At 44.1% G+C, this 23279-nt stretch overlaps 2 protein-coding genes across 5 annotated transcripts; one reads left to right on the forward strand and one right to left on the reverse strand.

Moving 5' to 3' along the window:
* The first annotated feature begins 1377 nt into the window (after positions 1-1377).
* On the forward strand, positions 1378-20757 carry LOC102090498 (E3 ISG15--protein ligase HERC5). 3 transcript variants are annotated; one of them, XM_065061541.1, is made up of 23 exons: positions 1378-1592; positions 2078-2210; positions 2852-2928; positions 3468-3689; positions 4457-4548; positions 5132-5262; positions 5957-6105; positions 6424-6500; positions 6796-6890; positions 8185-8244; positions 8808-8910; positions 9087-9267; positions 9595-9773; positions 10916-11014; positions 12198-12302; positions 12384-12506; positions 15573-15713; positions 15802-15971; positions 16993-17059; positions 17259-17338; positions 18368-18551; positions 18933-19032; positions 19538-20757. In XM_065061541.1, exons 1-23 carry the CDS (start codon positions 1445-1447, stop codon positions 19750-19752), a joined length of 2931 nt encoding a protein of 976 aa, XP_064917613.1. In that variant the 5' UTR covers positions 1378-1444; the 3' UTR covers positions 19753-20757. The 3 variants fall into 3 exon arrangements, with proteins under 3 accessions (XP_064917613.1, XP_064917611.1, XP_064917612.1); XM_065061539.1 differs by having other exon boundaries at positions 1379-1601; XM_065061540.1 differs by having other exon boundaries at positions 1380-1601; positions 15805-15971.
* Positions 14292-15505, reverse strand: LOC102088273 (phosphatidylinositol N-acetylglucosaminyltransferase subunit Y). Of its 2 annotated transcripts, none has more exons than XM_065061555.1 (2): positions 15290-15505; positions 14292-15135 (listed from the first exon to the last, which is right to left on the reverse strand). In XM_065061555.1, exons 1-2 carry the CDS (start codon positions 15433-15435, stop codon positions 14988-14990), a joined length of 294 nt encoding a protein of 97 aa, XP_064917627.1. In that variant the 5' UTR covers positions 15436-15505; the 3' UTR covers positions 14292-14987. Both variants share the same exon structure in this region, with proteins under 2 accessions (XP_064917627.1, XP_064917628.1).
* Positions 20758-23279: the final 2522 nt, after the last annotated feature.

A 23279-nucleotide genomic window follows, 5' to 3' on the forward strand; every position in this document is an offset into this window, starting at 1 on the left:
TTGAGGAACCTACGGTAGCTTACCAGAGCAAGCCTTTCTGACACACAGTCACTGTCAGCAGTCAACTTGGCAGGAAGAAAAGTGTAGCTCTGACAGAAGAAGGACACCAAAGTGTTTATTTTCCTCTCCTCAAATCTCTTAATTTCAGTGCCAAATACAAGGCAAGTGCTCCTGCCTCTGCTTGGAGCAGATATTTTTCTCCCAAAGAGGTGTTAGTACACACTTTGGTGCAGAAGGACCTCTAGTGTCCCTTCGTAGCTCATGCTTTGGTCTCGCAGCTCTAGGTGGGTATTCATTGGTCACAAGACCCTCGTATGTTCGGTGGAAGGGTCGAAGGAGATAAGGTCCCCATAGCGATTGTAGGGAAGTGGCTGGGAAAGACATGCTGGGTTGCTGCTCCCTGGGGTGAAGGCAATGACTGTACGCATCAGGTTCACCTTGTCTCACTTCCACAGCTCCTTCACATCCCTTCTTCTTCACCTCAGGGGCCTCTGTGTGCCTTTTTGTGCACCACAGGCTGCTCCATTCAAATATATTAAATGCTTCTGGTGTCTTAGTAACAAATTTTCTACTGTGTTTCAGTGAACACCAGTATAAACTGTAGATTAATGTTGTGCTTCTTGGGAGTCTTGTAGAATTCCCCACCAAAATCTGTGCTTAGTATTCAGCAGCATAAAATTTTCTTAAGGAGATTGAATTTAATCCATCAGTGGAAGCTGTTAGGAATACAATGAAAATGCTATTATGTGTTTTGATCTATTTTTCTCATGTGTATCCCTTATTTCATCATCAAGATGGCCCTGCATGCATCATTCCAGTGAGAAAAGTGGGAGGTGGGGTGAATGAGGTGGCCTCTCAGGGTCTTTGAACGCAGGGAGAGATTTAGCAGACAATAGAAAAGACCATGTGAGAAGCAGATGGATTTTAGATGTTCATATATTTCTAAACTGGGCATTTCACTTGGTGCTTGACTTCAGCCAGCCAAGTAGCCCCTCTGAATTTGCGCGGGCTCTTGCTTAGGATACAGGGAGCAGCAGAGTAGGTCTCTGAGCTTACACAAAGCTATAAAGGATGGTCACAGGCAGGTCACCCTCATAGGCGAATAATGAAGTCAAACGGGTGCCTTTTCCACATGGAAAATCCTTCTGCCCGCTTTCTGATCTCCCGTGTCTTCCCACCCGGAGCACCCGGAGGCTTATGACAGCCGCGATTTCACCAGAGCCCAGCAGCTCACACGGTTTCAGCGCACGGGGTCTAAGCTCTGCACTCTCAGACGGCGGGGATCCCGAGAAGTCGCCGCGCCGGCTCCTCCTCCCGCCGCTGTGTGGAGCCAGTTTCGGTTTCCATTTCCCTGTCGGGGCGGGGCGTTCCTGGCGCTACCCCCGCCGCTGCCACCGGACTTGCACTCAGCGCAGCCGAGCTGGCGGACGGGCGGCGAGCGGGGATGCCGGCGGGACGGCGGCGGCGGCGGCAGCAACAGCAGCGGCAGGAGCAACAGCAGCAACAGGAGCAACAGCAGCAGCGGCAACAGGAGCAACAGCAGCAGCGGCAGCAGGACGGGCGACGGGACCGGGCGAACGGCTCTCCGCCGAGTACGGGAGGTACCGACCGGCGGGAGCGGCGCGGCGCGGCGGAGCGGTTTGGGGAGGGCGGCGGGGGCGTCTGGAGCCCTGCCGCAAGTGGGAGCCTCCTGGCCGGGGGCAGAGCCGCCACCGGAGGCGTGCGCGGGGCGGTGAGACCCTCCGGGACGGGTCTGTGCGTGGGCAGGGTCGGGAATTGCAATAATCTGCTGTTGCCTCTCGGGCAGACCGAACCACGGCATGAGGTGCTCAAACATGCCCAGTGCGCAGCGGTCGGGGGAGACTGGAAGGAGGGAGACCATGACAAAGAATGGACGTGAATTTCTTTTGTGGTTGCATGTTGTGATTAATCTGGGGAGGTGTGAGAAGGGTATGTAGTGAGAGCAGAAGCTCTTGGTGAAAGCAATACCACAAAGAGATGTTGAGGAGGAGGCTGAGATGTTAAGATGCCTGCTGCCTTAGCGTGACCGTCATGCCTGTCCTTATTTGTTCTGCAGAGCACACGCAGTTGCAGGGGAATCAGGAGGTGCGATGCTCAAACCATGATGAAACACATACACTCGTTCTCTCCTCTGATGGGATGCTTTCTGAGCAGTGGGCTACTGCTTCAGCTCACTGCTCTAAGACAAGGTAAGAAGTGGAGGGATGGATGGTAACAGTCAGAGAAGGTGGCCCACTTTTCCTAAAGGTGACATCCAAGAGGCTGAGGCATGTTCCTGTTGTAGAGAGGGAACTGGAACACATTCTTTCCCAGTACTCAAAATTTATTTTCTTTTATTACCCAGCAAGAAGTACACTGATTTTGAGGATAATACCAAATTCTGAGCTGCTTGAGATGCGTATGAGACAGGCTTCTCTCAAACTTAGTAAGGTTTGGTAGCATATAGCAGAGTAATGCAGATGACTTGCAAGCCACATGTGGCTTGAGAAAGCTGTGGGTGAAAGAGCCAAGCACACCTGAACCTTGCCACCATCCAATTAATCTGGGAGGGTAACCATAATCTAAAAATGGCACAGCAGTTTGCTGTGTGATTTCTGTTATCTTGTCCAGGGCTGAGCCTGGTACTCTTCCATCTTCCCACAGTGCAAACCACAATCAAATCACTTAGTGCACCTAGCATAAGAGCAGGGTGAATCAACTTACAGATGACCTATATTTTTCCACGTAATTCCTGCTAAACATGCTAGGCCTTGGTGAGCGGGAGATCTTATTTTGTCTCATGGCACAGCATCTATCTATTTTGATTTTTTTTTTTTCCTTATTTTTGTAGGCTGGTGAAAGAACTAGAAGACCATCATATTGTTCAAATAGCATGTGGGGACCAGCATGCCATGGCACTCTCCAGAGGTAGCCTCTTTCAAGCACATTTTTCCTCCAAACAGGAGTCACATTATGGCAAGCTTGCTCTCAGTGTCAGTGGTGACACTTAGAGAGTAATGATCAATGGGTAGGGGACACAAAGTGCACCTGGTATCAGCGGTGCCCTTTCCTCTCAGCACCCAGGGACTCTGCAGCTCTGTCTCTCTCCAGTTCCTTAGCACTACCCCTCTGCAAAGGTGTGTTGTGGAGAGCAGATGTGCCCACCCCATTCTGCAGTCACCAGACTTGCTCATTCTTAAGTTGGACCACCCCTTTGGTTAGGGTCTTCTTGCAAGTATGGCTTTATAGGTTGCAGTACCCTGCCTTTATTCTTGCTGTCCTGAGTCACACAAGCAGCATGGGGTTGCCCTGAAGGGATCAGAAGCAAACAGGGAGATTTGGCTCCAAATGATGGTCTCACCTTAGAGCTAGATCTCTGAAAACAGCACTGATTTTTGCTCCCACTCCCAAAGAGACTCAAAGGAAGCAGAGAGGCTGAGCTATTTTCTTTTGTTCTGTGTGTGAAGGAGGTGAGCTCTTCACCTGGGGCCAGAATGCCCATGGACAACTTGGAGTGAGCAGCCAAAATGCGCTCATCCCAAAGCCACAGCTGGTGGAAAGACTAAAGGGCATCCCACTCGCTCAAATTGCTGCTGGAGGAGCTCACAACGTTGCTGTGTCACTCTCTGGAGCTGTGTACTCCTGGGGAAAGAATGATTTTGGACAGCTGGGACTCGGACACACAAGAGGTAAGGAAGAACAGCAGTAGGAGGGTGTTTTCCTGGTCAGTGAGCTTACTGCAGACACAGGATTGGCTCAGGAGTGTCAAGCCCCTTTGGAAGAGCAGTGGACATTAAAGTCTTTGGAAGAAAGTATGTTTGGATAAGTTCTTTGTTTCTGAGCTATTGTATCCTACCCAGGAAAGACATGCAGGGACAAGGGATTTAGGGGCTGTATTCTGATGAATTTATGTGGCAAACGGCGTAGCATGTGCTCATAAAACTGTATGTCTCATAGGTCTCTTTCCACTCCCATTCTCTCTCCAGGCAGTCTCGTATGAAGGAAATTCACTTTATACCTCTTTGCCTTCTTTAATTCTCTGTAAATGCAAGGTGTGATAAGAATTAAAATCAGCCATTGTCTTCAAACCTAGAAGGCTGGAGCAGAGTTGCCCTAGCCGGACAGGACTTGAAGTCAGCGGGATCTAATGAGTCCAATATATGACCCTTGAGAGTCAGATATTTTGAAGCCAAGTACCTTTTGGCAAGCAAATGTGAAAGAGCTGTGTTTTGATTTGGATTTAATGTAAATGAAAAGAAAACACTATGAAAAAAAAAAGAACATTATGAGAAAGAATATGTTACTGTCCAGGGTAGGAAGCGACTCAAACCCAAGGTGTAAATACATTAATTGCTGTAAGAGAGACTAAAAAGTGCTAAAAACCTATTTTCTAAATCTTTATTTGTGTGAGACTCCCCAGTTCTCCTTCACTTTAGCAGTACTGTCTTCTTTCCAGACAGAGGCTGCCCATCCTACATAAAAGCATTAGAGCACTGGAAGACTGTATTTGTCTCATGTGGAGCAGATCACACAGCAGTTCTCTCCAAGGTGAGTCTGAAGTGGAAGGTAAGCATCTGGGCCCTCACCCTCGGAGAAAATATACACTGCTGAAAGTCAACACAACAGAAACGCCTGCTTCCATCAGAGTCTGAGGACAATCCCTAAGGGATACTAAATAAGCTAGTGGGAAAATTTCCCTTTGCTCAGATTCCTGTCACCTGCATGCAAACTTTTGCAGGGAGATGGTGAATGGGAATCCTGGGGCAAAGAGGTGCAGTTCAACTTTCAGTACTTTTTGAAAACATCTTATTTTTTATACCATATTGAGGACTTCAGAAAATGTGAACAATAGCTAATTCACTAGGGTTTACTCATACAAGTAAAACTCTTAAGCAACAGGCAGTTATTCTCAGGAGTTAAATCACTTTCCTCAGGAGTTAGATGATTGGGACATTAGACAATGTAAGATTAGGCTTGATGTGAAGTGGACTCTACATGTGTTAGAGTTAGGGATGTTTTGAATCAAGTCCCATATAACATGTTGTGTCTTGCTGACTCTAACTCTCGATGGTGACCATTTGAATATTGTTAATAATGCAGTGATCCTGTTGTTTTCTTCTTCATCTTCAAGGAGGGGTTGGTGTGCACCTTTGGAGCAGGAGGGTCTGGCCAGCTTGGTCACAACTCCACTCGGAATGAACTTGTGCCTCGTCTGGTGGCTGAGCTGTGGGGAGCAAGAGTCTCTCAGATTGCCTGCGGCAGGTGGGAAACTACCAATAACCTTCCGAGGCCAAGGTCTTAGGTGAATCACTGCAGAGCAGAAGGGAGGGGAGTCACCAAGATGTTCAAATTGCCGCATCCCAGTAGATTTGTGCTGTCAGAATATCGTCCACTGTTCAGGTGTAAGCCACCCTCCTGCCACAGCCCCGGTGAAAGCAGAACCCTCAGCCCGTGCTGAGCAGAGAGGGAGGGCTGCAAAGAACACCAGAAACCCTTGTTTTTTTTTTTTTTTTCTTTTACTGGGTTCCAAACGGCAAAAGCCTGTCAAAAACTGGCATCAAGAAAGTCACCAGGTTCCCATCCGCTGGGTCCTTAGAAAGAACAAAAGAGGGGTGATAATTATCCATTTTCATTTTGCCTTTCTTTGTATCAGGCTCAACAGCACAGAATTTGCATTTAAACATGAAAGGCTGTGTAGCTAGCAAGGCATAACACTTTATTTTTGTATGTGGAACCAAAGTAAATCACAAACATTAATGTACAGCATTGGCAATTTGGGTCCATGAATTTACTTAGGAAGGGTCCTAAGACTTCAGTTAAAGGCATTCTCTAGCTGAACTGTCAGGACTCATAAAGACAAGCCTCAGCTATCCACTCCGAAAACGTATCTGTAAATTTTATTCTGACTAGCCTGGTGGTTTTAGCTTATTATGACCATTTTTCTTTTTCTGATCAGACAGCACACCCTGGTCTATGTCCCCTCCTTGGACACAGTCTTTTCATTTGGTTCTGATGAAGAAGGACAGCTGGGAGATAAAAGAAAGCCTAATCAGTTGATACCACTTCCCATTGATTCACCAGTGAATACTGGAAAATCCCATCAGGGTAATGACCACTGTAAATGTGTACAATCTGTATTTGTTTCTTCCAGGGAGATGTTTGCTCTCATGATTTAATGTTTACACTGAGAGTCTAACATTAATATCTCATGCTTGCTTGGTCATCCCAACAGATTCTGCAGTGAATAATTTGATTGGCTCCTTGATTTATCATCATGGGTAATAGCCACATAGAATCAACTTTTAGACAGACAGCTACTATCTGAGAGCTTTTTTTACTGTTCCACATCTGTGCACTGACATCCCTGAAGATAATGACTGTCTCCTTAAATGTTTCTTTGAAAATCTTTTTATTCTTTCACAGAAAACAACACATCACAAAAGGTGATTGAAATTACTGCAGGAGGAAACCAAAGTATTGTCCTCTGCAAGAAGAACAATGTAGGTGCATGTTTGATCATGGCTTCTAATTTTGCCTTGTTCACATTATGACTAGAAACATTTCCGTCCTGCTTTTAGAGCTCTATGTTCATTGCATTGCAGTTCTTTCCATGCTTACCCAGAAACTGACTTGTATTGCAATTATGTATCTGTTCTGTGGTTAATGCATCTGGATGGTGCTGGGTGACCATTAATTTCTTCATACTTAGACTGAAATCTTCTTGTAGTGATTGAAAAAAATAATCCCATATGCTAGACTTGTAATCTTGTTGCTATTTTTACTTATTTCACACAGAATTCCTGTTTGAATGGAATTGCCACTCTGCAGGATGAAAATGTGGATGCATGGATCTCTAGTTCCAGTACACGAGACTGGGAGAGTGTAAAAAAGTAAGTCAGAAATCTGCTGGGTTTTTTGTTTGTTTGTTTGTTTGTTTGTTTATTGTTTGAGGGGTGTTTTGTTTGTTTGTTTGTTTGTTTCTTTTTTCTGCCTCAATACATGATTTCTCTAAAAAATATTATTCTTTGGACACTGTTGTAGGACACTGATGGTTGAGAATTTGGCTGAGACAGAATGTTGTATCAGCACTTCTTACCTAGTTTTTGCACAGGAAAAAGAGATGTTGATAAGCAACAGCCCTTTGACAACCCTTTTGCAGGAACAGAGCAGATGTACTGCCTGTCTTCAGAATCCTTTCCTTCTCTTTCACAGAATGGTTGTTAAGGCGAGGAAGAGCTGACAAGTTATGTCAGAGAAAGATTCGGTCTGCAGACTGATGCCTTGTGCAAAAATCATAATTCAGAGTATCCAAACTGGAATGTTCTTTGTGTGTCAGCATTTAAAAATTAGTGATCCCTTCTTTAATTACCCATTTTCAATAGCAGTAAGTATATACTGCTGTGGGAAGCCTTACACTTATGGCTGAGAATTACAATTGTGTAGTCTTTTTTTCAGATCTTATGTGTGAGATTATTTTATTTGGGAAAGTCTGACACCAGCTGCTGATTTTGAGCATTTAAAAGTATTGGCTAATTTGCATCTAAATGTTTCCCTGACTACTTTTGGTACAGTTTGGAACATGTGGAAAGCAGTTGTTGAGAGGGTGAGAGAGGGAGGGTTCTTTCCAGATCTCAACAGGAAGGGCCTGACAGCAAATTTTGTAATAAAATAGCTGCTTCAGTAGGAATAGAACCAGGAATCCAGGTATTAAGTCTTGCATCCCTTCAGGTCCTGGGAACCCAGCTTTTGTGCAGCAACAAATGGATCCCCTGGTGGATTTTTCCTCAGTGTGATACAAAGATCCCATCTGTGAAGAGGTTCCTCCTCCCTCCCATGCCATGGTGCTTTTTATTTTGCATAACAAATAAAACCAGATAAGGTCCCCACCCATCAGGAGAAGCTATCTCCATCACAGCACCCACCAGCACAGGCTGGCATGGGGCACTTGAGCAGGTTCCCCCACAAAGCCCAGGAGAGCAGAGGTGGTTTGTCAAAGATCACTAGCTCCTCAAATACAATGTCTTCTGCAACACTCTCAATGAATTAGTGCTAAAAAAAAAAAAAAAAAAATTGTGTTCAGGTGTAGACACACTGGTACTCCCAGGTTTTGCTCTTTCAGAATTAAAAACCTGAACCTGCTACTCATGTTGAAAGGATTGACTTCGGTTTGTTTTTTACTGTCAGGAATATCGGATTGATCTTTTCATCTGAGGCCTGCATCAACGGAAGCTTCCTGGCAAAAAGGTAGTGTGTGCTGTCTAAAACATAACAGAATATATTGGCTGCATGTAAACTGACCAGAAAGTGTTATTTTAGCCTGTGTATGTAGAGAAGATTAGTTGTATTTGATTTGCAAGAAGCAAGTCTTAATTTTTCAAAGCCCAAGCTAAAATTAAGTTTTTTATTCCCCCAGTCCTATTGAAATTTGCTATAGAAGCTCACATTCCAGCAGAATATCCCATAGTGGCATTTGACAGATGATTATAATCCATTTAGGCAATATTACAGCTCCCAAAGGACCAATAATAGCTCCTCCCAGCACTGAAGTGCAAGTCATTTTAGGGTGGAATACAGGAAGCCTACCCTTAACAGTGCACAGCTGCACAAGGCAGGAAGGACAGAATATTAATCAGGTTACACCCCAGTGAGAATGTGTTCTTAGAACAGATGAAATTATATATATATACCCACTGGAGCCAGGGCTGAACTTTCTGAGTATTTTCTGATGTTAGGATGCTTAACTATCCACTCAGTAACAAAAAACAGCTTCTCACATCATTTGATGTTCTTTTTTACATTTGTCATAGAGACAAACATTTCAAAACTTCCACAGAAGTCTCAGGTGTAGACATGGCAGAAGTGCAACATTTTTATGAGAAGGTCAGCAAGGTGCCAAAAGTCTTCGGGGAGGTAAGGATTCAATATAAAGATTCCCACTATACAGATACTGAGAAGCTCTAGATTTGTGCATGAAACTTGGGAATTTCCATGCCAACCTAATTCATCTATGATTTTGGCAAAACATAATTGCATTTTTAACCCATGTTTCTGTTCTGTGTTTTTGTTTGTTTGTTTTTCCTCTGAAGGTGTTAAAGGGGATTTTGAAGTTACAGTCATCATTGTCTTCCTCTCCCATCTCACCTGAAAATTTCAGAGTCTACTTGATCTTGCCTTTTCTTCTCCAGGGAGAGTTTAACACCTCTTGTGCTCTCAGGCGGGTAGCACAAACCATCACAAAACTCCAGCCACACAGCCTGCGAACACTTGGTAGGGTTTTATGATGATAGCACTGAATGATTTAAATGCCTGGTCATTTTTGGCTGCGAAGTAAGAGTTCATATCACTGATGTAATTTGCTCCATAGTTTTGCCTGAAAGAAATGCATTTGGTAAGAGTAGAAACATAGGGACTGCACAGCGAGACACAAGAAAAAAAAATCATCTCGGTCTGAATTTTACTAATTTTTGTAGTGCAAAATTAAGCTTGTTTTTGTTTAGTTCATTTGATAAAAAGAGAAAATGTGGCTTAATACACAAATTGCAGTTATTTGCATGTTACCTGTGACGAATACTTCACCAGCTGTTTTCTTTACAGAATGCCTGTGGTCAAATCTAGAAACATCCTTTTTCAAGCAGCTGGTCATTCTATATCAGAGAGTCTCCCAGATGATCCTGTCTGGCTTTCTCGAGAATGTCAGACGTTCGCGACAAAGCCTCTACCACCTGGACCCACGTCAAATAGTGACCCTGCAAATGCTGCAGATTCTTTACCAGGTGAGAAAGCATTTGGATCCTGATTAGATAGGATATAACAGTACGAGTTAGAGTAGTTTAATCCTTTTTACTTGTTGAATTCTCAGGGTTTTCTTCTTACAAGGGGACATGGGGCCTTCTCATGTGGGATGGCTTCAGGAATCTGTTTGGCTCTACACCAGCATAACTTTGAAGGAGTCCTGCTCTTACGTTGTGCCTGAACGTCCCTCTATAGAAATGAAGAGCTGATGCATATTATAGCCTCTGTCAGGGGGAGGGATGCTTTCAGTGGTGTGAGGAGTGCATGTATTGATGCGTACAGAGCTATGGATTTGCTGTCCATGATCTAGCATGCCCACTCCCCTTTCTGCTGGTGAGATCTCTTACCCCAGTAACTGCTCACAGTATGTAAAAGACGACCTGCCTGCGTGGCACACTGTGGCTGCCACAGTAATGCTGTGTGGTGCTTTAAGAGCCTGTTACCTGAGAAGTTTTCTGGGACAATAGAATTAGGGCATCTTTAGCTGCATGCAAACAAGGGGAAGGGGCAATAATTGTATTCTTCTTGACAACCATCCTTTCTCCTGCTGAAATGTTGAAAGTTTAGGAAAGTCAAGAGCTCAAATGTGCGTTTAGTATGAATCAGAGAGAGTCATTAAATGTTGTTCAAAATTGAATATATTTTTGGCCAAGAATGTAGATTTGGGCCTTTAAGTTTAGACTCTTGAATCTGTGTTTATCCAGGTAAGTAGACTCAAAAGTGCACCAAACCTATTCCTCCATTAAGTGCTTACATCATTTGAAGCTTTAAATTTCACTGTCCCCCTAAAAATCATATCTTTTTATGAAGTATGAACATGTATAGGGTGCTTCAGACTGTCCCACAACATGAAAGACACTCAAGGTGAAACACACCTTTCTTGATGGAGTTTCGTTAAGGCATCTTCATTGTAAATGGAAATTGCTTTCCTCAATGGCTTTCTGAGACTCCTCACTGCTGACTGATGTGCTGCTTGTAACGTTTCTATCCTTCCACTACTGTGCAGAATCTTGGAGCTCTTTCTGCAGAAGCCTTGCTACTCCTTAGTCCTGTCCTGTCACACAGACACATGGCTTACTAGATCTGCTGACACTCATTTTCATATTGCTTGTTATCAATGCAGGTGAACTCCAGAACTGGTACCAGAGTAAAAGAAAACACCTTCTATGTGCCTGAAGTAAAAAAGATTATCTATATGTGTCATTTCGTTGATATAAGAGGAGTAAGTACAAAATCTTACCAGCAGTGCAAACCACATTTTTTTTTCTTTTTTTTTTTATTTTTAATGAGTCAATATATATGAAAGTCAACTCTATACTCTAGCCCAGTACCTTTCAAAGACAATGCATTTTCCCTATTCCTCTAGCTGTTTTAAATTATGCAAGCCATTTGCCATCCCAGTATTTTAGCAGCTGCAATAGTGCCTTTCCAGCAATGACCCCTGGTTCTGAGAGCTGTCCTCCAGCATCTTAAGCAGCTGTTTGCTTTGAACTGGTGTTTAGTGTGAAATAGCACCATGAGGGTTGATTGCTACAGTTCTTATTGCTCTGGATTTCATTATGTTTAAATAACAGAAATGTTGTGAGGTGTCTTTAAAATTTTATGCAGAAACTTTGTCGAGCATTTCAATTTACTTATATCTAAAACCAAAGCTGTGGTAATAGAAAACAATCTGTGAAGTGGTTCATTTCTTGATGACATGAAGGAGGGAAAATTAGCTACCAAATGCATCAGTGTCATAGGAAGCAGCATGAAATGGAAACATGGATATGAGGGGCTTCCTTAGGCAAAAAATGCCTGGCTGAAATTCGCAGGACAACTACCTCTTTCATAACATATCATCTGCTAATGTACCAATTTTGTACCAATTAATCAGAGCGGAAGAGAAGGCTTGAGAAACAGTATAGAATCAAAAGCCATGTAGTACATTACCTGAAGCTGCTGCCTTATCACACTAGAGGTGTAACACCTTGAATTAGATTATTTTGTATACCAATATCTACTTCGGTATTACAGATAATAAAGCAAACAGTTTTTAACAACAATGTACCATAGCTTGGGTATCCAGGACATTTTTACTATGCGTTTTGGTTTAGCGGAATTATGGAAAATGCTATTAAAATCACTACATCTCTGTTTTATTCCTGGGGCACTATAACACAAGTGTCTGCCTGCACAGACAGTTCGGGTGCCTCTCTGTCAGGGTTTCCCACTCACAGGAGTGTTTAGCAGACAGTGTGCCTTTGTTGGTGTAGTGTTCGTGTACACAACAGGGGCGTGTTTTAGAGATACAGGAGTTTGCCACGGTATAGACTGGCAGTCCAGTCTGCACATGTACCCCCAAACTTGTTTGATTTTGTAAGAGAAAATCAACACGCCTTTTTCCTCCTTTCTTATAATTTTAGACAGCCCTATGGATGCTGAGCAGGTATCCATGCATCTTTGACATACAAGGGAAGATCCTGGTTCATTTTACAGAATGCAACACTCAGGCCAGCCATTCGAGTGGTGTAAGTATGGGCTTTTTTTTTTTTTTTTCAATTTAGAAGAGAGAAACACACTTGCTAACACATTGTTACTTCAATCTTCAGATACCCTTAATAGTGGCGGCCAAGAAGCTGTGGTGGTTTCCAGTCAAAAGACAGTGTCTTCTGCAAGACATATGGACCCATTTAAATAAGGCATCAACCCAGCAGTTTAAGAATCTCTTACAGGTAAGATACCAAATTGTATTATTTGTTAGTTCTGCTGTAGTGTTCTTTGATTTTCAGTGTTACTGAAGTATTGGTAGAAGAGGTTTGGTATTCGCTGAGCAAAAACCAAAACTGCTCATCAAATTATTATGAAACATGTTCCATGGAGGACGTAGAGTAAATCTGGAGGGTAGTTCCCACAGCCATCAAGCTTTGTTAGCGTAAGTTAAACGCAAGTGGCAGTGCTATTTACCATGAAGTTGCTTTTGGGTAATGTAATAGGATTGCTCAGGAAAATGGTAACTGGTGAAGTCTATTACTGCTAGGCTGACTTTAAAGACTCTGGGCTAGTTTGCTGTATGTGGAAAAACCTGGTGGCCGGGGACCCAGCAAGCAACATAGCCACAAAAGCCATTTCTTGCATGGACATGCTGCCTGAAGGGACAGGAAGGATAGTGCCAGCAAGAGAGGTGGAAAGCTGATGATAATGCTGCTGTCTCTGTGTGGCTTCAGTCAGTGGTTTCCACACAAAGGTTCTCACAGCTGTATTTTCTTCAGGTATTGCAATGCTAGCCCTACCCTACAAAAGCCTGCATGTGAAAACAGCACCTGGGCAGAGCGGAGCTCAACTCGGGGAACCACATGCCTTGCCAATCACTGACACAAGGGCTGTCAGAGCCTGGCACCATGCCTGGGCAGAGGGAAGGATCAACCTCAGTGCCCTCTTACCAACGTCTGGGTCTTTCCATGTGAACCTTCTTGCCAGCCAGAGCTGTCAAGAGCTTTTCCTTATTGTACACTTGGGAGAAGATTCACAATGGCTCCTAGAGCTGCCTTTCCTTCCCCCTTCCTCACTACATCCGCTGAAAAAGGCATTTATTTACAGAGCCAGTCAGGCTTGTGCTCTGTACTGTCCTCTAGAGCTAGTCTCTCTCCACTGATTGTACATGGAGCCATGACAAACAGCTGCATTTAGCTACAGTCAGTCTTTGAATACAGACTTCGAGTGCTCTTGCAGGCACTGCCTTTCATACCATGCATCACAGCATTATTTGCCCAGCAGCAGCCCGATCAATTTGACTGGATTATTAACATCTGGCCAAGAGACACTGAGGTCTGCAGTATGTATAACTTGGTGCTGCATTTCTGAGTTTTTCCAAGAGGCACAGGACATTTATGTGTCTGTGGTACACATATAAACCACCCTGTAACAAAACACAAAAAAGAAACTCTTGTAATAGATTGTGGCATTAACCTGTCCCCTTTGTAGCTGTGTCCTGTGAAGACATTTTGTCAGACAGTACCAAGAACTTTGCATGTGACACCCTCATAGTGGTCTGTCATTCCGTTTGCTGTTGTTGCTTTAAATGAAAACAGGGAAGGCTGAAATGTTTAGCAAAAGTATTTTCTGTTCCCTCTACTGAGGAGGATACTGCTAAGGGGAAAGTTGATCTATATACTTAAACAGAATTTGTAGCTGCCAGCTTAACTACCAAATCCTGGGCTCAGTTGGAGTTCTTTTTTCCCTAACCTGTCAGGAGATGCCTCTTTAATGGAGATGACCCATCCTGGCTATCAAACTTGGGCACTCAGACACATTTAGCAAATAGTACAGGGACACATATCTCCTACGCAGACACTGGAATATGTTGGAGGCCACTCTAATAAAACCCCCAAATGCACATTTTTTCTGCAGAACTGTAATTTCCCCATATTTTTGTATTTCTTCCAAGAAAAAAAAAAAAAAAGTCAGAGACATATAGACATGGGTATCCTCCAAGTAAATATATTCATTTAGCTCAAGTCTTGTTATTAAACATCTGACTAATTTATTTCATATTCTTCTGACAGTGGGACATTTCAATAACGCACATCAATTCAAAACAAAACCAAAGCTCATAATTCAAAGAGAGATTCATATTGCTGCATCTTGTCATTGCTTATTATTTAAGATCAGTTATTTCATTCATAAGTTCTTCCCCATAAAAATGCTCACTACCTAGATCTTCATTAGTGCCACTACAAATCCACTTGAATACACAAGAAGGAATCAGTGCTTCTTGTTATTCCTCCTCTTTATCTGCCTTAGCAGTAATTAAGTAATAAGGTGCTGCAGATGACTTAATACAGTTCCAGATACTACTAGGAAAATGATGAGTCACTGGTGCCAGGAAGGAACTCTCTCAAATCAACTTCAATACCTGATTAGATGAAATAAACTGCACTGCTTTAGAGAAGCCCAGGGCTTAGCAAACACCTCACACTAGTTGTGCCTAAAAAGCTTAATCCCCATCCAGGTCCACAGGTGGAAAAACACATAAACCGGTATTGTAACAGGGAGCAGGAGACTGTAGAAACACAAGCTGTTGGTGCTAGTGCAGCCCTGTGGGAAGGTTTCATCAACGCTGGCTGAGTAAAACAAGCCTGCTAGGGACAGGAGGGGAATGAGCACAGTCAGGGTGGGCAGGGAGGGGAGCAGGCCTCCTCCAGCCATCAGTTCCGTCACTGCTCTGACTCCTTCGAGCCCTCGGCTGGCGGCTTCTTCTGAGTCGTCCTGGCAGCCTCGGGGATCATGTTGGGGATGCCGTCGATGATGGGGTACACGATGCCCAGCTCCTCGTTAATGAGCTCGTTGGTAGCTTCTTCGTACCTGGCCAGGCAAGTCAGGGAAAAAAAACCAAGAGGAGTGAATGATCGGGTTTGCCGCTGGCAGCCCCTCCCGCTCGGCACGGGGCGGCTGCAGGCCAAGGGCGGGCGGCCAGACCTGCCATTCCGCCGCTCAGGGCCCGGCCCCGGCCCCTCACCTCAGCGGCCGCTTGGAGAGCGGGCACACCAGGAACCGCAGCAGCGACGGCTCCAGCGGCTGCGCTAAGCTGGAGCCCTGGCCCTGGCCGTGCCCGCCGCCACCGCTCGCCGCCCTCCGCAGCACCGCCGTCCCGCAGCGCAGCATGGCCGCCCCCGCGCCGGTGCGTTCGCCAGCCCGGCCCGGGCTGCGCCGCGGAGCGCGCACAGTGGTTCCGCCCGCCTTCCCCCCAGCGGGTGCCGGTGCCACTCCCCCCGGCGCTATGGGTGTCTTGGTGCCCGCAGGTGTCGTTCGAGGGCGAGCCAGGAGCGGACGACGGTGGGCTGGGCCGGGAGCTCTTCAGCGTGGCCGCCAGGACCCTCTGCCAGCCCGACACTGGGCCGTTCCACCACCTCCCCTCCGGCCTGCTGTGGTTCCCCAGCCAGGTAAGGGGGCTGCGCGGCCCGGGGAGGTGGGGAGCCTGCGCCCGGGAAAAGGCAGTAACGGCTTGTTCCCCGTGTGTTTGTTGCTAAGCAGGCCCGGAGCAGCCAGCACACCTTCTTCCAGATCGGGACGCTGTGCGGAATGGCGCTGTACAACGGGTACACGGTGCCTTTCCCCTTCCCCAGGGCTCTCTACAAGAAGCTGCTGGGCCTGGAGCCCGACCTCGGCGACCTGGAGGAGCTGTTGCCAGCCGCAGGCCGGTACGAGCCAGGCAGGCCCCAGATGTTGCTGGGAAGCTATGGCTGAGGCGGGTCTGCTGGCTTGAGGATGCGCACAGAGATCCCCAAGACCGTATTTGGGGTACCTCTGGAAGCTGTATTTGCCATCGCAGAGCTGCTAAAAGCCACAGATTATCAAGATCTCCTTTGTCCAGGGCATGAATGTTGCTCTCAAACAGGGGCTGTCATCGCCAAAATAAAAAGCTGACCCCATGGCTTACAAGGGGACAGATTTCTGGTCCATGCGAGCTTAAGTCCACACTGTGAATATGTAGTTCAGAACCACTTTGAGCTTTGTGGAAGAACTAAGCACTCAGTTACTAATGTTGAGGGTTTTTTCTGATTTACTAATTACCAGTTTCCACAACGTTATTACACACAAGCACAGTGTTACCATATGCTGCTGTTGTGCCAAATCTGACAACCCACAATGGGGTTTCTACACACTGGGAAAGGAGATTTCAGGCAGGTATAGCTGGGAGAGGTGCTGCTGCCACCAAGATAAAGCTATGCCCCTGAAGCCCAGCGTTCCATGCAAGTGCTATAAACAGCCAAAAAGAGGAGAACCCCTTTCCTGAAGGCAGCAAGTGCGTTGAAGTGCAAAAGAGCCCTTAGTGCTGACTGAAATGTCAGGTTGCTTGCAATACTTTGAGAGGTGCCACACTCCAAAACAGTTCTCTTCGATCATCCCACTGGTCCACAGTTAATTCCTCACAAGGCTTTGGTCCAAGCCTACCACTGAACTTTGTGTAAAGTTATCCCCACAGGGCATGGGGACGGACTTGCCTGAAACCCTTTGAGGTGAAGGCATTTGCCCTCAGCTCGAGGCAGCAGCAGAACATAAGTGTACAGATCAGTTTAGGGCCATATATGGAGGTGAGTATAGGTGTTCCGTATGTATATGCATTTAAAATCTGCTTGTCAAAGGATGGTTTTCAGTGGAATTTGAAAGTGCTTTGCATGATCATTTGTCCTCTCTCTTTGCCCCTTTGTTTTTTGAAAGGAGCCTTCAGAGAATTTTGGATGAAGAATGTGATCAAGTCCTTGAGAGCCTGGACATGGACTTCACGGTAAGACATTATTGTGCCATTCAGACATGCCATGTCCCACTGCAAATGACACAACTTGTCTGTAAACTCAAACTAAGAGAAGTGCTGTGTCAGGCCCTGCAGAAAGAAAGAATGTTAGATGTAGCACATTTATATCTGTCCTATAGAGATATATATATAGGATATATATAGCACCCAATGTTTTAATTTATTTGTATAGATAATGGAAGAAGGAGGTTCCATGGTTCCTGTTGAACTTAAAGAAAATGGTGCCAACATTCCTGTCACTAAGGATAACAGGTCAGTTTTATTTTTCTTATCCTGTTGTCTTGTTATGAGTGTGTGAAATAGCATATCTACACTCATCCCCATATACTCTTAAAAAACATTGAACATCAGCATTGAGCTGTTGGTCTTGGTGCAATAGGTTGTATGCTTTCAGTTCTTGCTGTACATGCTGCATATGCTCTAGACATTGAGTGTTTGTGCAAGCAGACGATAAGAAGGGGATCTTTGGACTTCCTGGCATCTGCATATACAGAGATGCCTGGCCTTATCAGGGAAATTCCTAACAAATGTATAAAATACCCCTGAAGAATATTTTCAGGGAAATACAGCACCTCTGGGAGCTCCAGCAATAGCTACACCTCTATAAGGTGCTGTTTTTTTTTTTTATGAGCAAAATGTTTCCGGCTTAGTTACATATATGGAATGTATCCTGTATATAACAGAGAAGGAGCAATCTGTCAGTATGGTATTGTGTCAATATTAACCTCAGCACAGAGGAGAGAGAAATTCTGCGGCCTGAGTTACACAGATGATCTGAGGACCCACAGAGATGCACAAAAAGGCTGTTTAGGAAGGTTGAGGTACAGCATTTACATTGAGTTGATTGTACAAGTACAAAGTCACTAAACAAATCCCCATCAAGACCAGAAGATTAAAACTGTACTGATTAGCAGTGCCAATATTTATTTTGATTTCAGGTTAATTATTGGGCACTCAGCGGGAGTTTTGCTGAATTTACTACATTTAGGTCTGCTAGGCTCCATTTAACAGTGAAGTGTCTGACAGGATCTCATTGGAGGGTTCACATGAAGTACAAAGAGTATTATAAAAATGAATCCATGTTGGCCAGCATTCTCTTATTTGTGGTGATCCTTCTAGCTTATTCAGTGAATAATAATTGCCAGTGATGACTTATCTCAGTAAAGACTGAGTCATTATAGTAGAGCAGGTCCTTTGGAATAAAGAAATAAAGTTCTCTATATTTCTGCTTTTAAAAAAACACCTATTGCATTGTTTGTCTGATTCAAATTATCTTTGCAGGAAAGAATTTGTTGACTTGTATGTGAACTATGTGCTCAATAAATCGATACAGAAGCCATTTGAGGACTTCATGCAAGGGTTTTTAAGAGGCTGCCCAGCTAAGCAGTGGAAGATATTTCTCCCTGTAGAACTCCAGATTGTTATCCAGGGACACACAGAATTTGACTGGAATCTGCTGGAAAAGGTATTGGATACAAGCACATACTTCTGCCATATCTGCTGACCGTACAGTTTTTCAGACCTCTTGTTTTGTTGAGTGCATAGGTCATGAACAAAGAAACAGAAGCTCAAGAGACTTTCTTTTTCTTAATTTGTGTCATTACTTTGAGCGTGTTTTAAATCTATATCAGGTACAAGAATAAATAGGATTAAGAATCAATTTGTAGCTCAAGGATTGTCATATGAATCTTTGGAAAAGAAATGAACAAGCAGATTCCAGAAGTTAAGAGGATTTTAATATCTATGAACAGGATTATAAAATTTATCAGATAAACTGTTGTGGCTTTAAATAAAAATGGGAATAGTGAGGATTAACTGGCTTTGTTTATTTTTATCTCTTTGACAGAATGTGAAGTACGTACACTATAAACAGTTAGATCAAACCATTGGGAATTTTTGGGCTGTGTTTCATAAACTCCCAGAAGAAAAAAAGAAGATGTTTCTTGGTAATATATCAGGCATTTTAAACTTTTCATAGCCCTTTTCTCTACCCCACAACACAGATTTTAGATGCTTGCACATTAAAAATATGTTAGTTCTGAACAGCTTTTGACATGCTCCCTCCCCCCATTTTCTAGTGAAAGCCACAAAGAATTGCAGACACAGCTCTGAGCCTCCTCCCCTCCCTTGAGGCTTGGCTGAGCACATCTGACCGCCTTGAGCCTTGCAATTACTTTATGTCTTACTTTTGTGGTTATCACTTGTTGGTCAGAGGCCTCAACTTGTGTGAGCAGACTATATAAGGAAAAGTAAAAGAGGGCTTATAATTATTATGAATCAGCAAGAGACTATTATATTCAGGTACAAATCCAACGAAGCAAAATAACTAACTTACAGACATAGCCATGTTTTATACTAATTTCCTCTCATGATTTTCATTCTCTGATAACATCTTGATTTGTTTTGTTTTCCATTTGCTAACTGCTTTTTGTTTTTCTTTTTTCCCTTCAGCTTTTTTGTCAGGGTCTGATCGAATCCCTGCCTGTGAACTGGAACATTTTTGTTTTTATATTATAGATCCTCAAGCAGAAAATCCAGATGAGTGCTATCTTGTTGCCAATACTTGCAGACGCATTTTGTTCCTCCCCAGATACAGCAATAAAAGAATACTCAAGAAAAAGTTGCTCTGTACCATAGAGCATAGTGAAAATTTTGGCTTGCGTTAACTCTTGGTAAGAAGCACTTTAAAGCAAAAGTAGGAAAACAAGTCCTCGTTTCACATGTTATATTTCTTTCTTAATTATTCCAATATACTGGTTTCCACACTGCCTTCTTTTTAATGCACTTTATACACTTGAGTGTGTGTATTCACTGAGATTTTATACAGATTATAAAAATGAGCTTAAACCAGATTACCTGATTGTTAGATTATAAAGTTAGGAAAGAAGAATCCTATTTACCATGCTACAAAGAAGCAAGCTGATAACCAAGTGTATTTACGTCTATGTGCATCTTGTCTGCCTTGGACCGGTCTTGTTTAGTTGGTGAGCTTTCAGCAGTGGGGATTCTGCAATTTGAACATTACTAAGTGTATAGCCAGTACATGCTAAGCATTCATTGTTGCAAGAGGCAGCTACGGCAAAGTTTTACTCTGTATTAGTTATAAGATTCTTTTGGGGAGTAAGTAACGCTGAGGAGACTTGTTCCTGCAAACTGTGAATTGAAATAGCAGTCCGTGCTCACCTGAGTATAGCCTTTGACTTATCTGAGAGAAGTTCTTAGGATGAGGATCTGATCATTCTTAGGCTTTATTGAAAGCTACATTTGTAAAACATTAATGGACTTTTTATTATTTAGTGTGATATCACTGTTATATTTGTTGTCCTTCTTTATATCTTCTAAGGACATGTTGGGCAATTAAATTAAACAAAATTTTAGGCTTGCAGAACAACTGTGTACATGAGGCTTGCAGGGCTGCTGGAAGCGTGTTGCCAAAACTGCGTAGCACTGGCAGGATATTGACCATGTCAGGCAGGACATAAAGGCAGAGGAGGTATTTTTCTGTGTATTTTGCTCTGTGTAAAAACATAGAAAGAAAGAGAGAGAGTGACAGCAGTCATGAATTTTCAGCAGTCCTCCTCCTTCCTTTGGTGTGTTAAATGTGTCAGTGGACATACATATGTAATGAAGACTTTTACTGTATGCAATTAAATTATTATTTATTAAATTTCCACACTTGTAGCTGTGTTCTTCCTTCGTTATGCAGCTGCCTATGCATGACAGTGTGTCTGTGTTTTCTGTCCTCATTAATATGGGGAAGTTACTCACAAGAGAAGCCAAAGGCTGATGTAAATGTAGTTCAAATAGATGCATTGCATGGGCTGAACAAGTCAGGGTCTTTCATATTTGGTGCAGAATATGCTTTAGATGAATGTATAAAATTGAAAGCGAAAAGAAGACAGCAGTTCTTACCTCCTGTTCTGTCTTTGTGTTGGGTATCACATGCACACCCTCTTGGATCAGGGAGGCTGCCTCTTTGAAGTGCCAGTATATGATATAAAGCTTTTTGAAGCTGACTGTTAGGCTAGTAAAAGTTTCCTAGGAAAGACGTAGGCATTATTTATGAATTTCCAGCTCGGTTAAAAGGATGTTTTTACATATTGAGGAAAAGAAAGCTTCATTTTAAGTTACGGTATAGTAATTAGTAGATAAAATCTTCAATCACTCACCTCAAGCGCCAGGGCAGTATAGGAAAACAGGTGGCACAGCAGTGGTGACAGGAAGGGAGGACCAGCGCCTCGGAGGATGCCAGCCGCCAGCCAGTGGGGGTGAGTGGACATGTGGCCAGTGCAGAGCCAACTTCCAGACCCCTCACCCACCAGCAGCAGACGGGACACCACAGGGGTGCTGGCATCCCCTGGGAAAGGCACCACCTTGCTGCAGGTGTATTTTTATGGAAAGAGGAAAGTGGCAGAAGCCCATGGTGTTGTCCCCATCAAGCCTGAGGGTCCCCATCCCACCCCTGGCTGATGCTGCCACACCGTCACAGCTGTCTGTCATAGCAGCTCAGCCTGCTGCTCTTCACCAGCCTGCTCCTGGCTGCTTGTTGCCTTTTTAAGTGTTTTTCTAAGCCTCTGTTAGGGCTTGGAAATCTGGAGTGATCCGTGCTGTGTGAGTGTACAAAAGATGCATTCTGTTTGGACTTCGAAATAACCCATTAGCGATTAAGTGATAATAGGTTTATTGAGAGCCTGAAGGAATTTCTTTCTCATCGTGTATCGTGTAGCGTCACATCGGAGATTAGAGCTCAGAGTAACTCTACAGGCTATTTTTACTTTGTCCTCAAATAAGCCCTGCTTTTACATATCTATCTATATATATATATATATTTAAAATACCTTTAGAGGGAGCAAGATAGAATGTTCCTCTGTCATTTTCTAAAATGATTTGAGCACCAAGCTGTGTCTACATTTTCTCAAGCAGTGCTTGTTATAAAATATGCAGAGGAATACAAGAAGAGTGACCCTTGCACTCAGCTATGAGTTTAAAAGGCTTTACATAGACAGCAAAAGCATATTGAACCTGCAGCGGGATTTATTTAGACCACTCATCTGATATGAATGTTACCCATAGAAAAGCGCAGGAGCCTGGCAGAGCAGCTGATGTAACCAGCGTCGATCTGGGGTGACCAGGACAGCCTGTCAGCTTGTAAGCCATGAGGAATGAAGGAGGTAGCCTGGTGAAGTGTGTTAGGGGTGAGCTTCATGCTGGATTTGCTGCAGAGGACACCATGCAGAAATACCGCTTCCATGGGAGGCAGCAGGACCTTGCCTTGGCTGCCTAATCCCCAGCTAAGCCCCTCTCAGAAGCTCTTCCCCAACATGGGCAGGACCAAAAGAGAAAAGTAAAAATCTGAAGGATTCATTGCTTACAGAACAACACAGAGACATCAGAGGCCACGTAGAAGGACTTCTCCTACCCACAGCAGCTTTCTGGCCCGGATGCCTGGGGCACAGGCCTGTGCCAATGCAGGTGGTTTCCCTGCGGTAGCACACTCTGTGGCCAGCTTTACTCCCTTCCTCATGTTCTGTATTGGTGGAAAGCTCTGAGAACAGCCAGGACTGACCAAGCAAAAGCATCACTACCTCTGCACAGCCTCAGTAAAAGGTCTGGCCTATGAAGAAAGGCAACCAACAGCACCTAGTGAAGGACTCTAGGAAAAACAGCTGCTGGAAAGGTTCACAGGGCAGGTGAAATAACTTGTATTACCACAGCATTCAGGAGACCTCACCACATGCTCGCCCATGTGGTTCTTGACACTGGACTGTTGTTCAGTTGTTTGGGGGAGGAAAGATGTGCTTTGGAAATCAGGATGAGCTGCAGATTCTGGCATCTCTGAATACCTTTGGACCTGATCTCTGGATGACCTAACCCATCAAAGAAATGGTGAAGTGCATCATCTTCTAGCACGTCCAACCTCACCATGGGCCCTGTGTGAGCCAGCACAGGCAGGACGCAGGAACAACCACAAAACCACGGATGAAATGCGAAGAGTAAATTTTATTTCCGTTACTTTGCCATTCAGAGGCTCTTACAAAGGAATCAGCCAAGGTGGAGGCCTCCAGAGGGAGCTGCACACAGTGGAGTGCAGGGATACAAATAGAATGGCATTATTCTGCTGCCTTAATTCAAAATTTTATCCATTTATAAAGAAGCAGCCTTGAAAGTTCTCCACTAAGCTGAACTGTAGCCA

The sequence above is a fragment of the Columba livia genome, chromosome 4 (genome assembly GCF_036013475.1).
Source record: "Columba livia isolate bColLiv1 breed racing homer chromosome 4, bColLiv1.pat.W.v2, whole genome shotgun sequence".
Lineage (NCBI taxonomy): Eukaryota > Metazoa > Chordata > Aves > Columbiformes > Columbidae > Columba > Columba livia.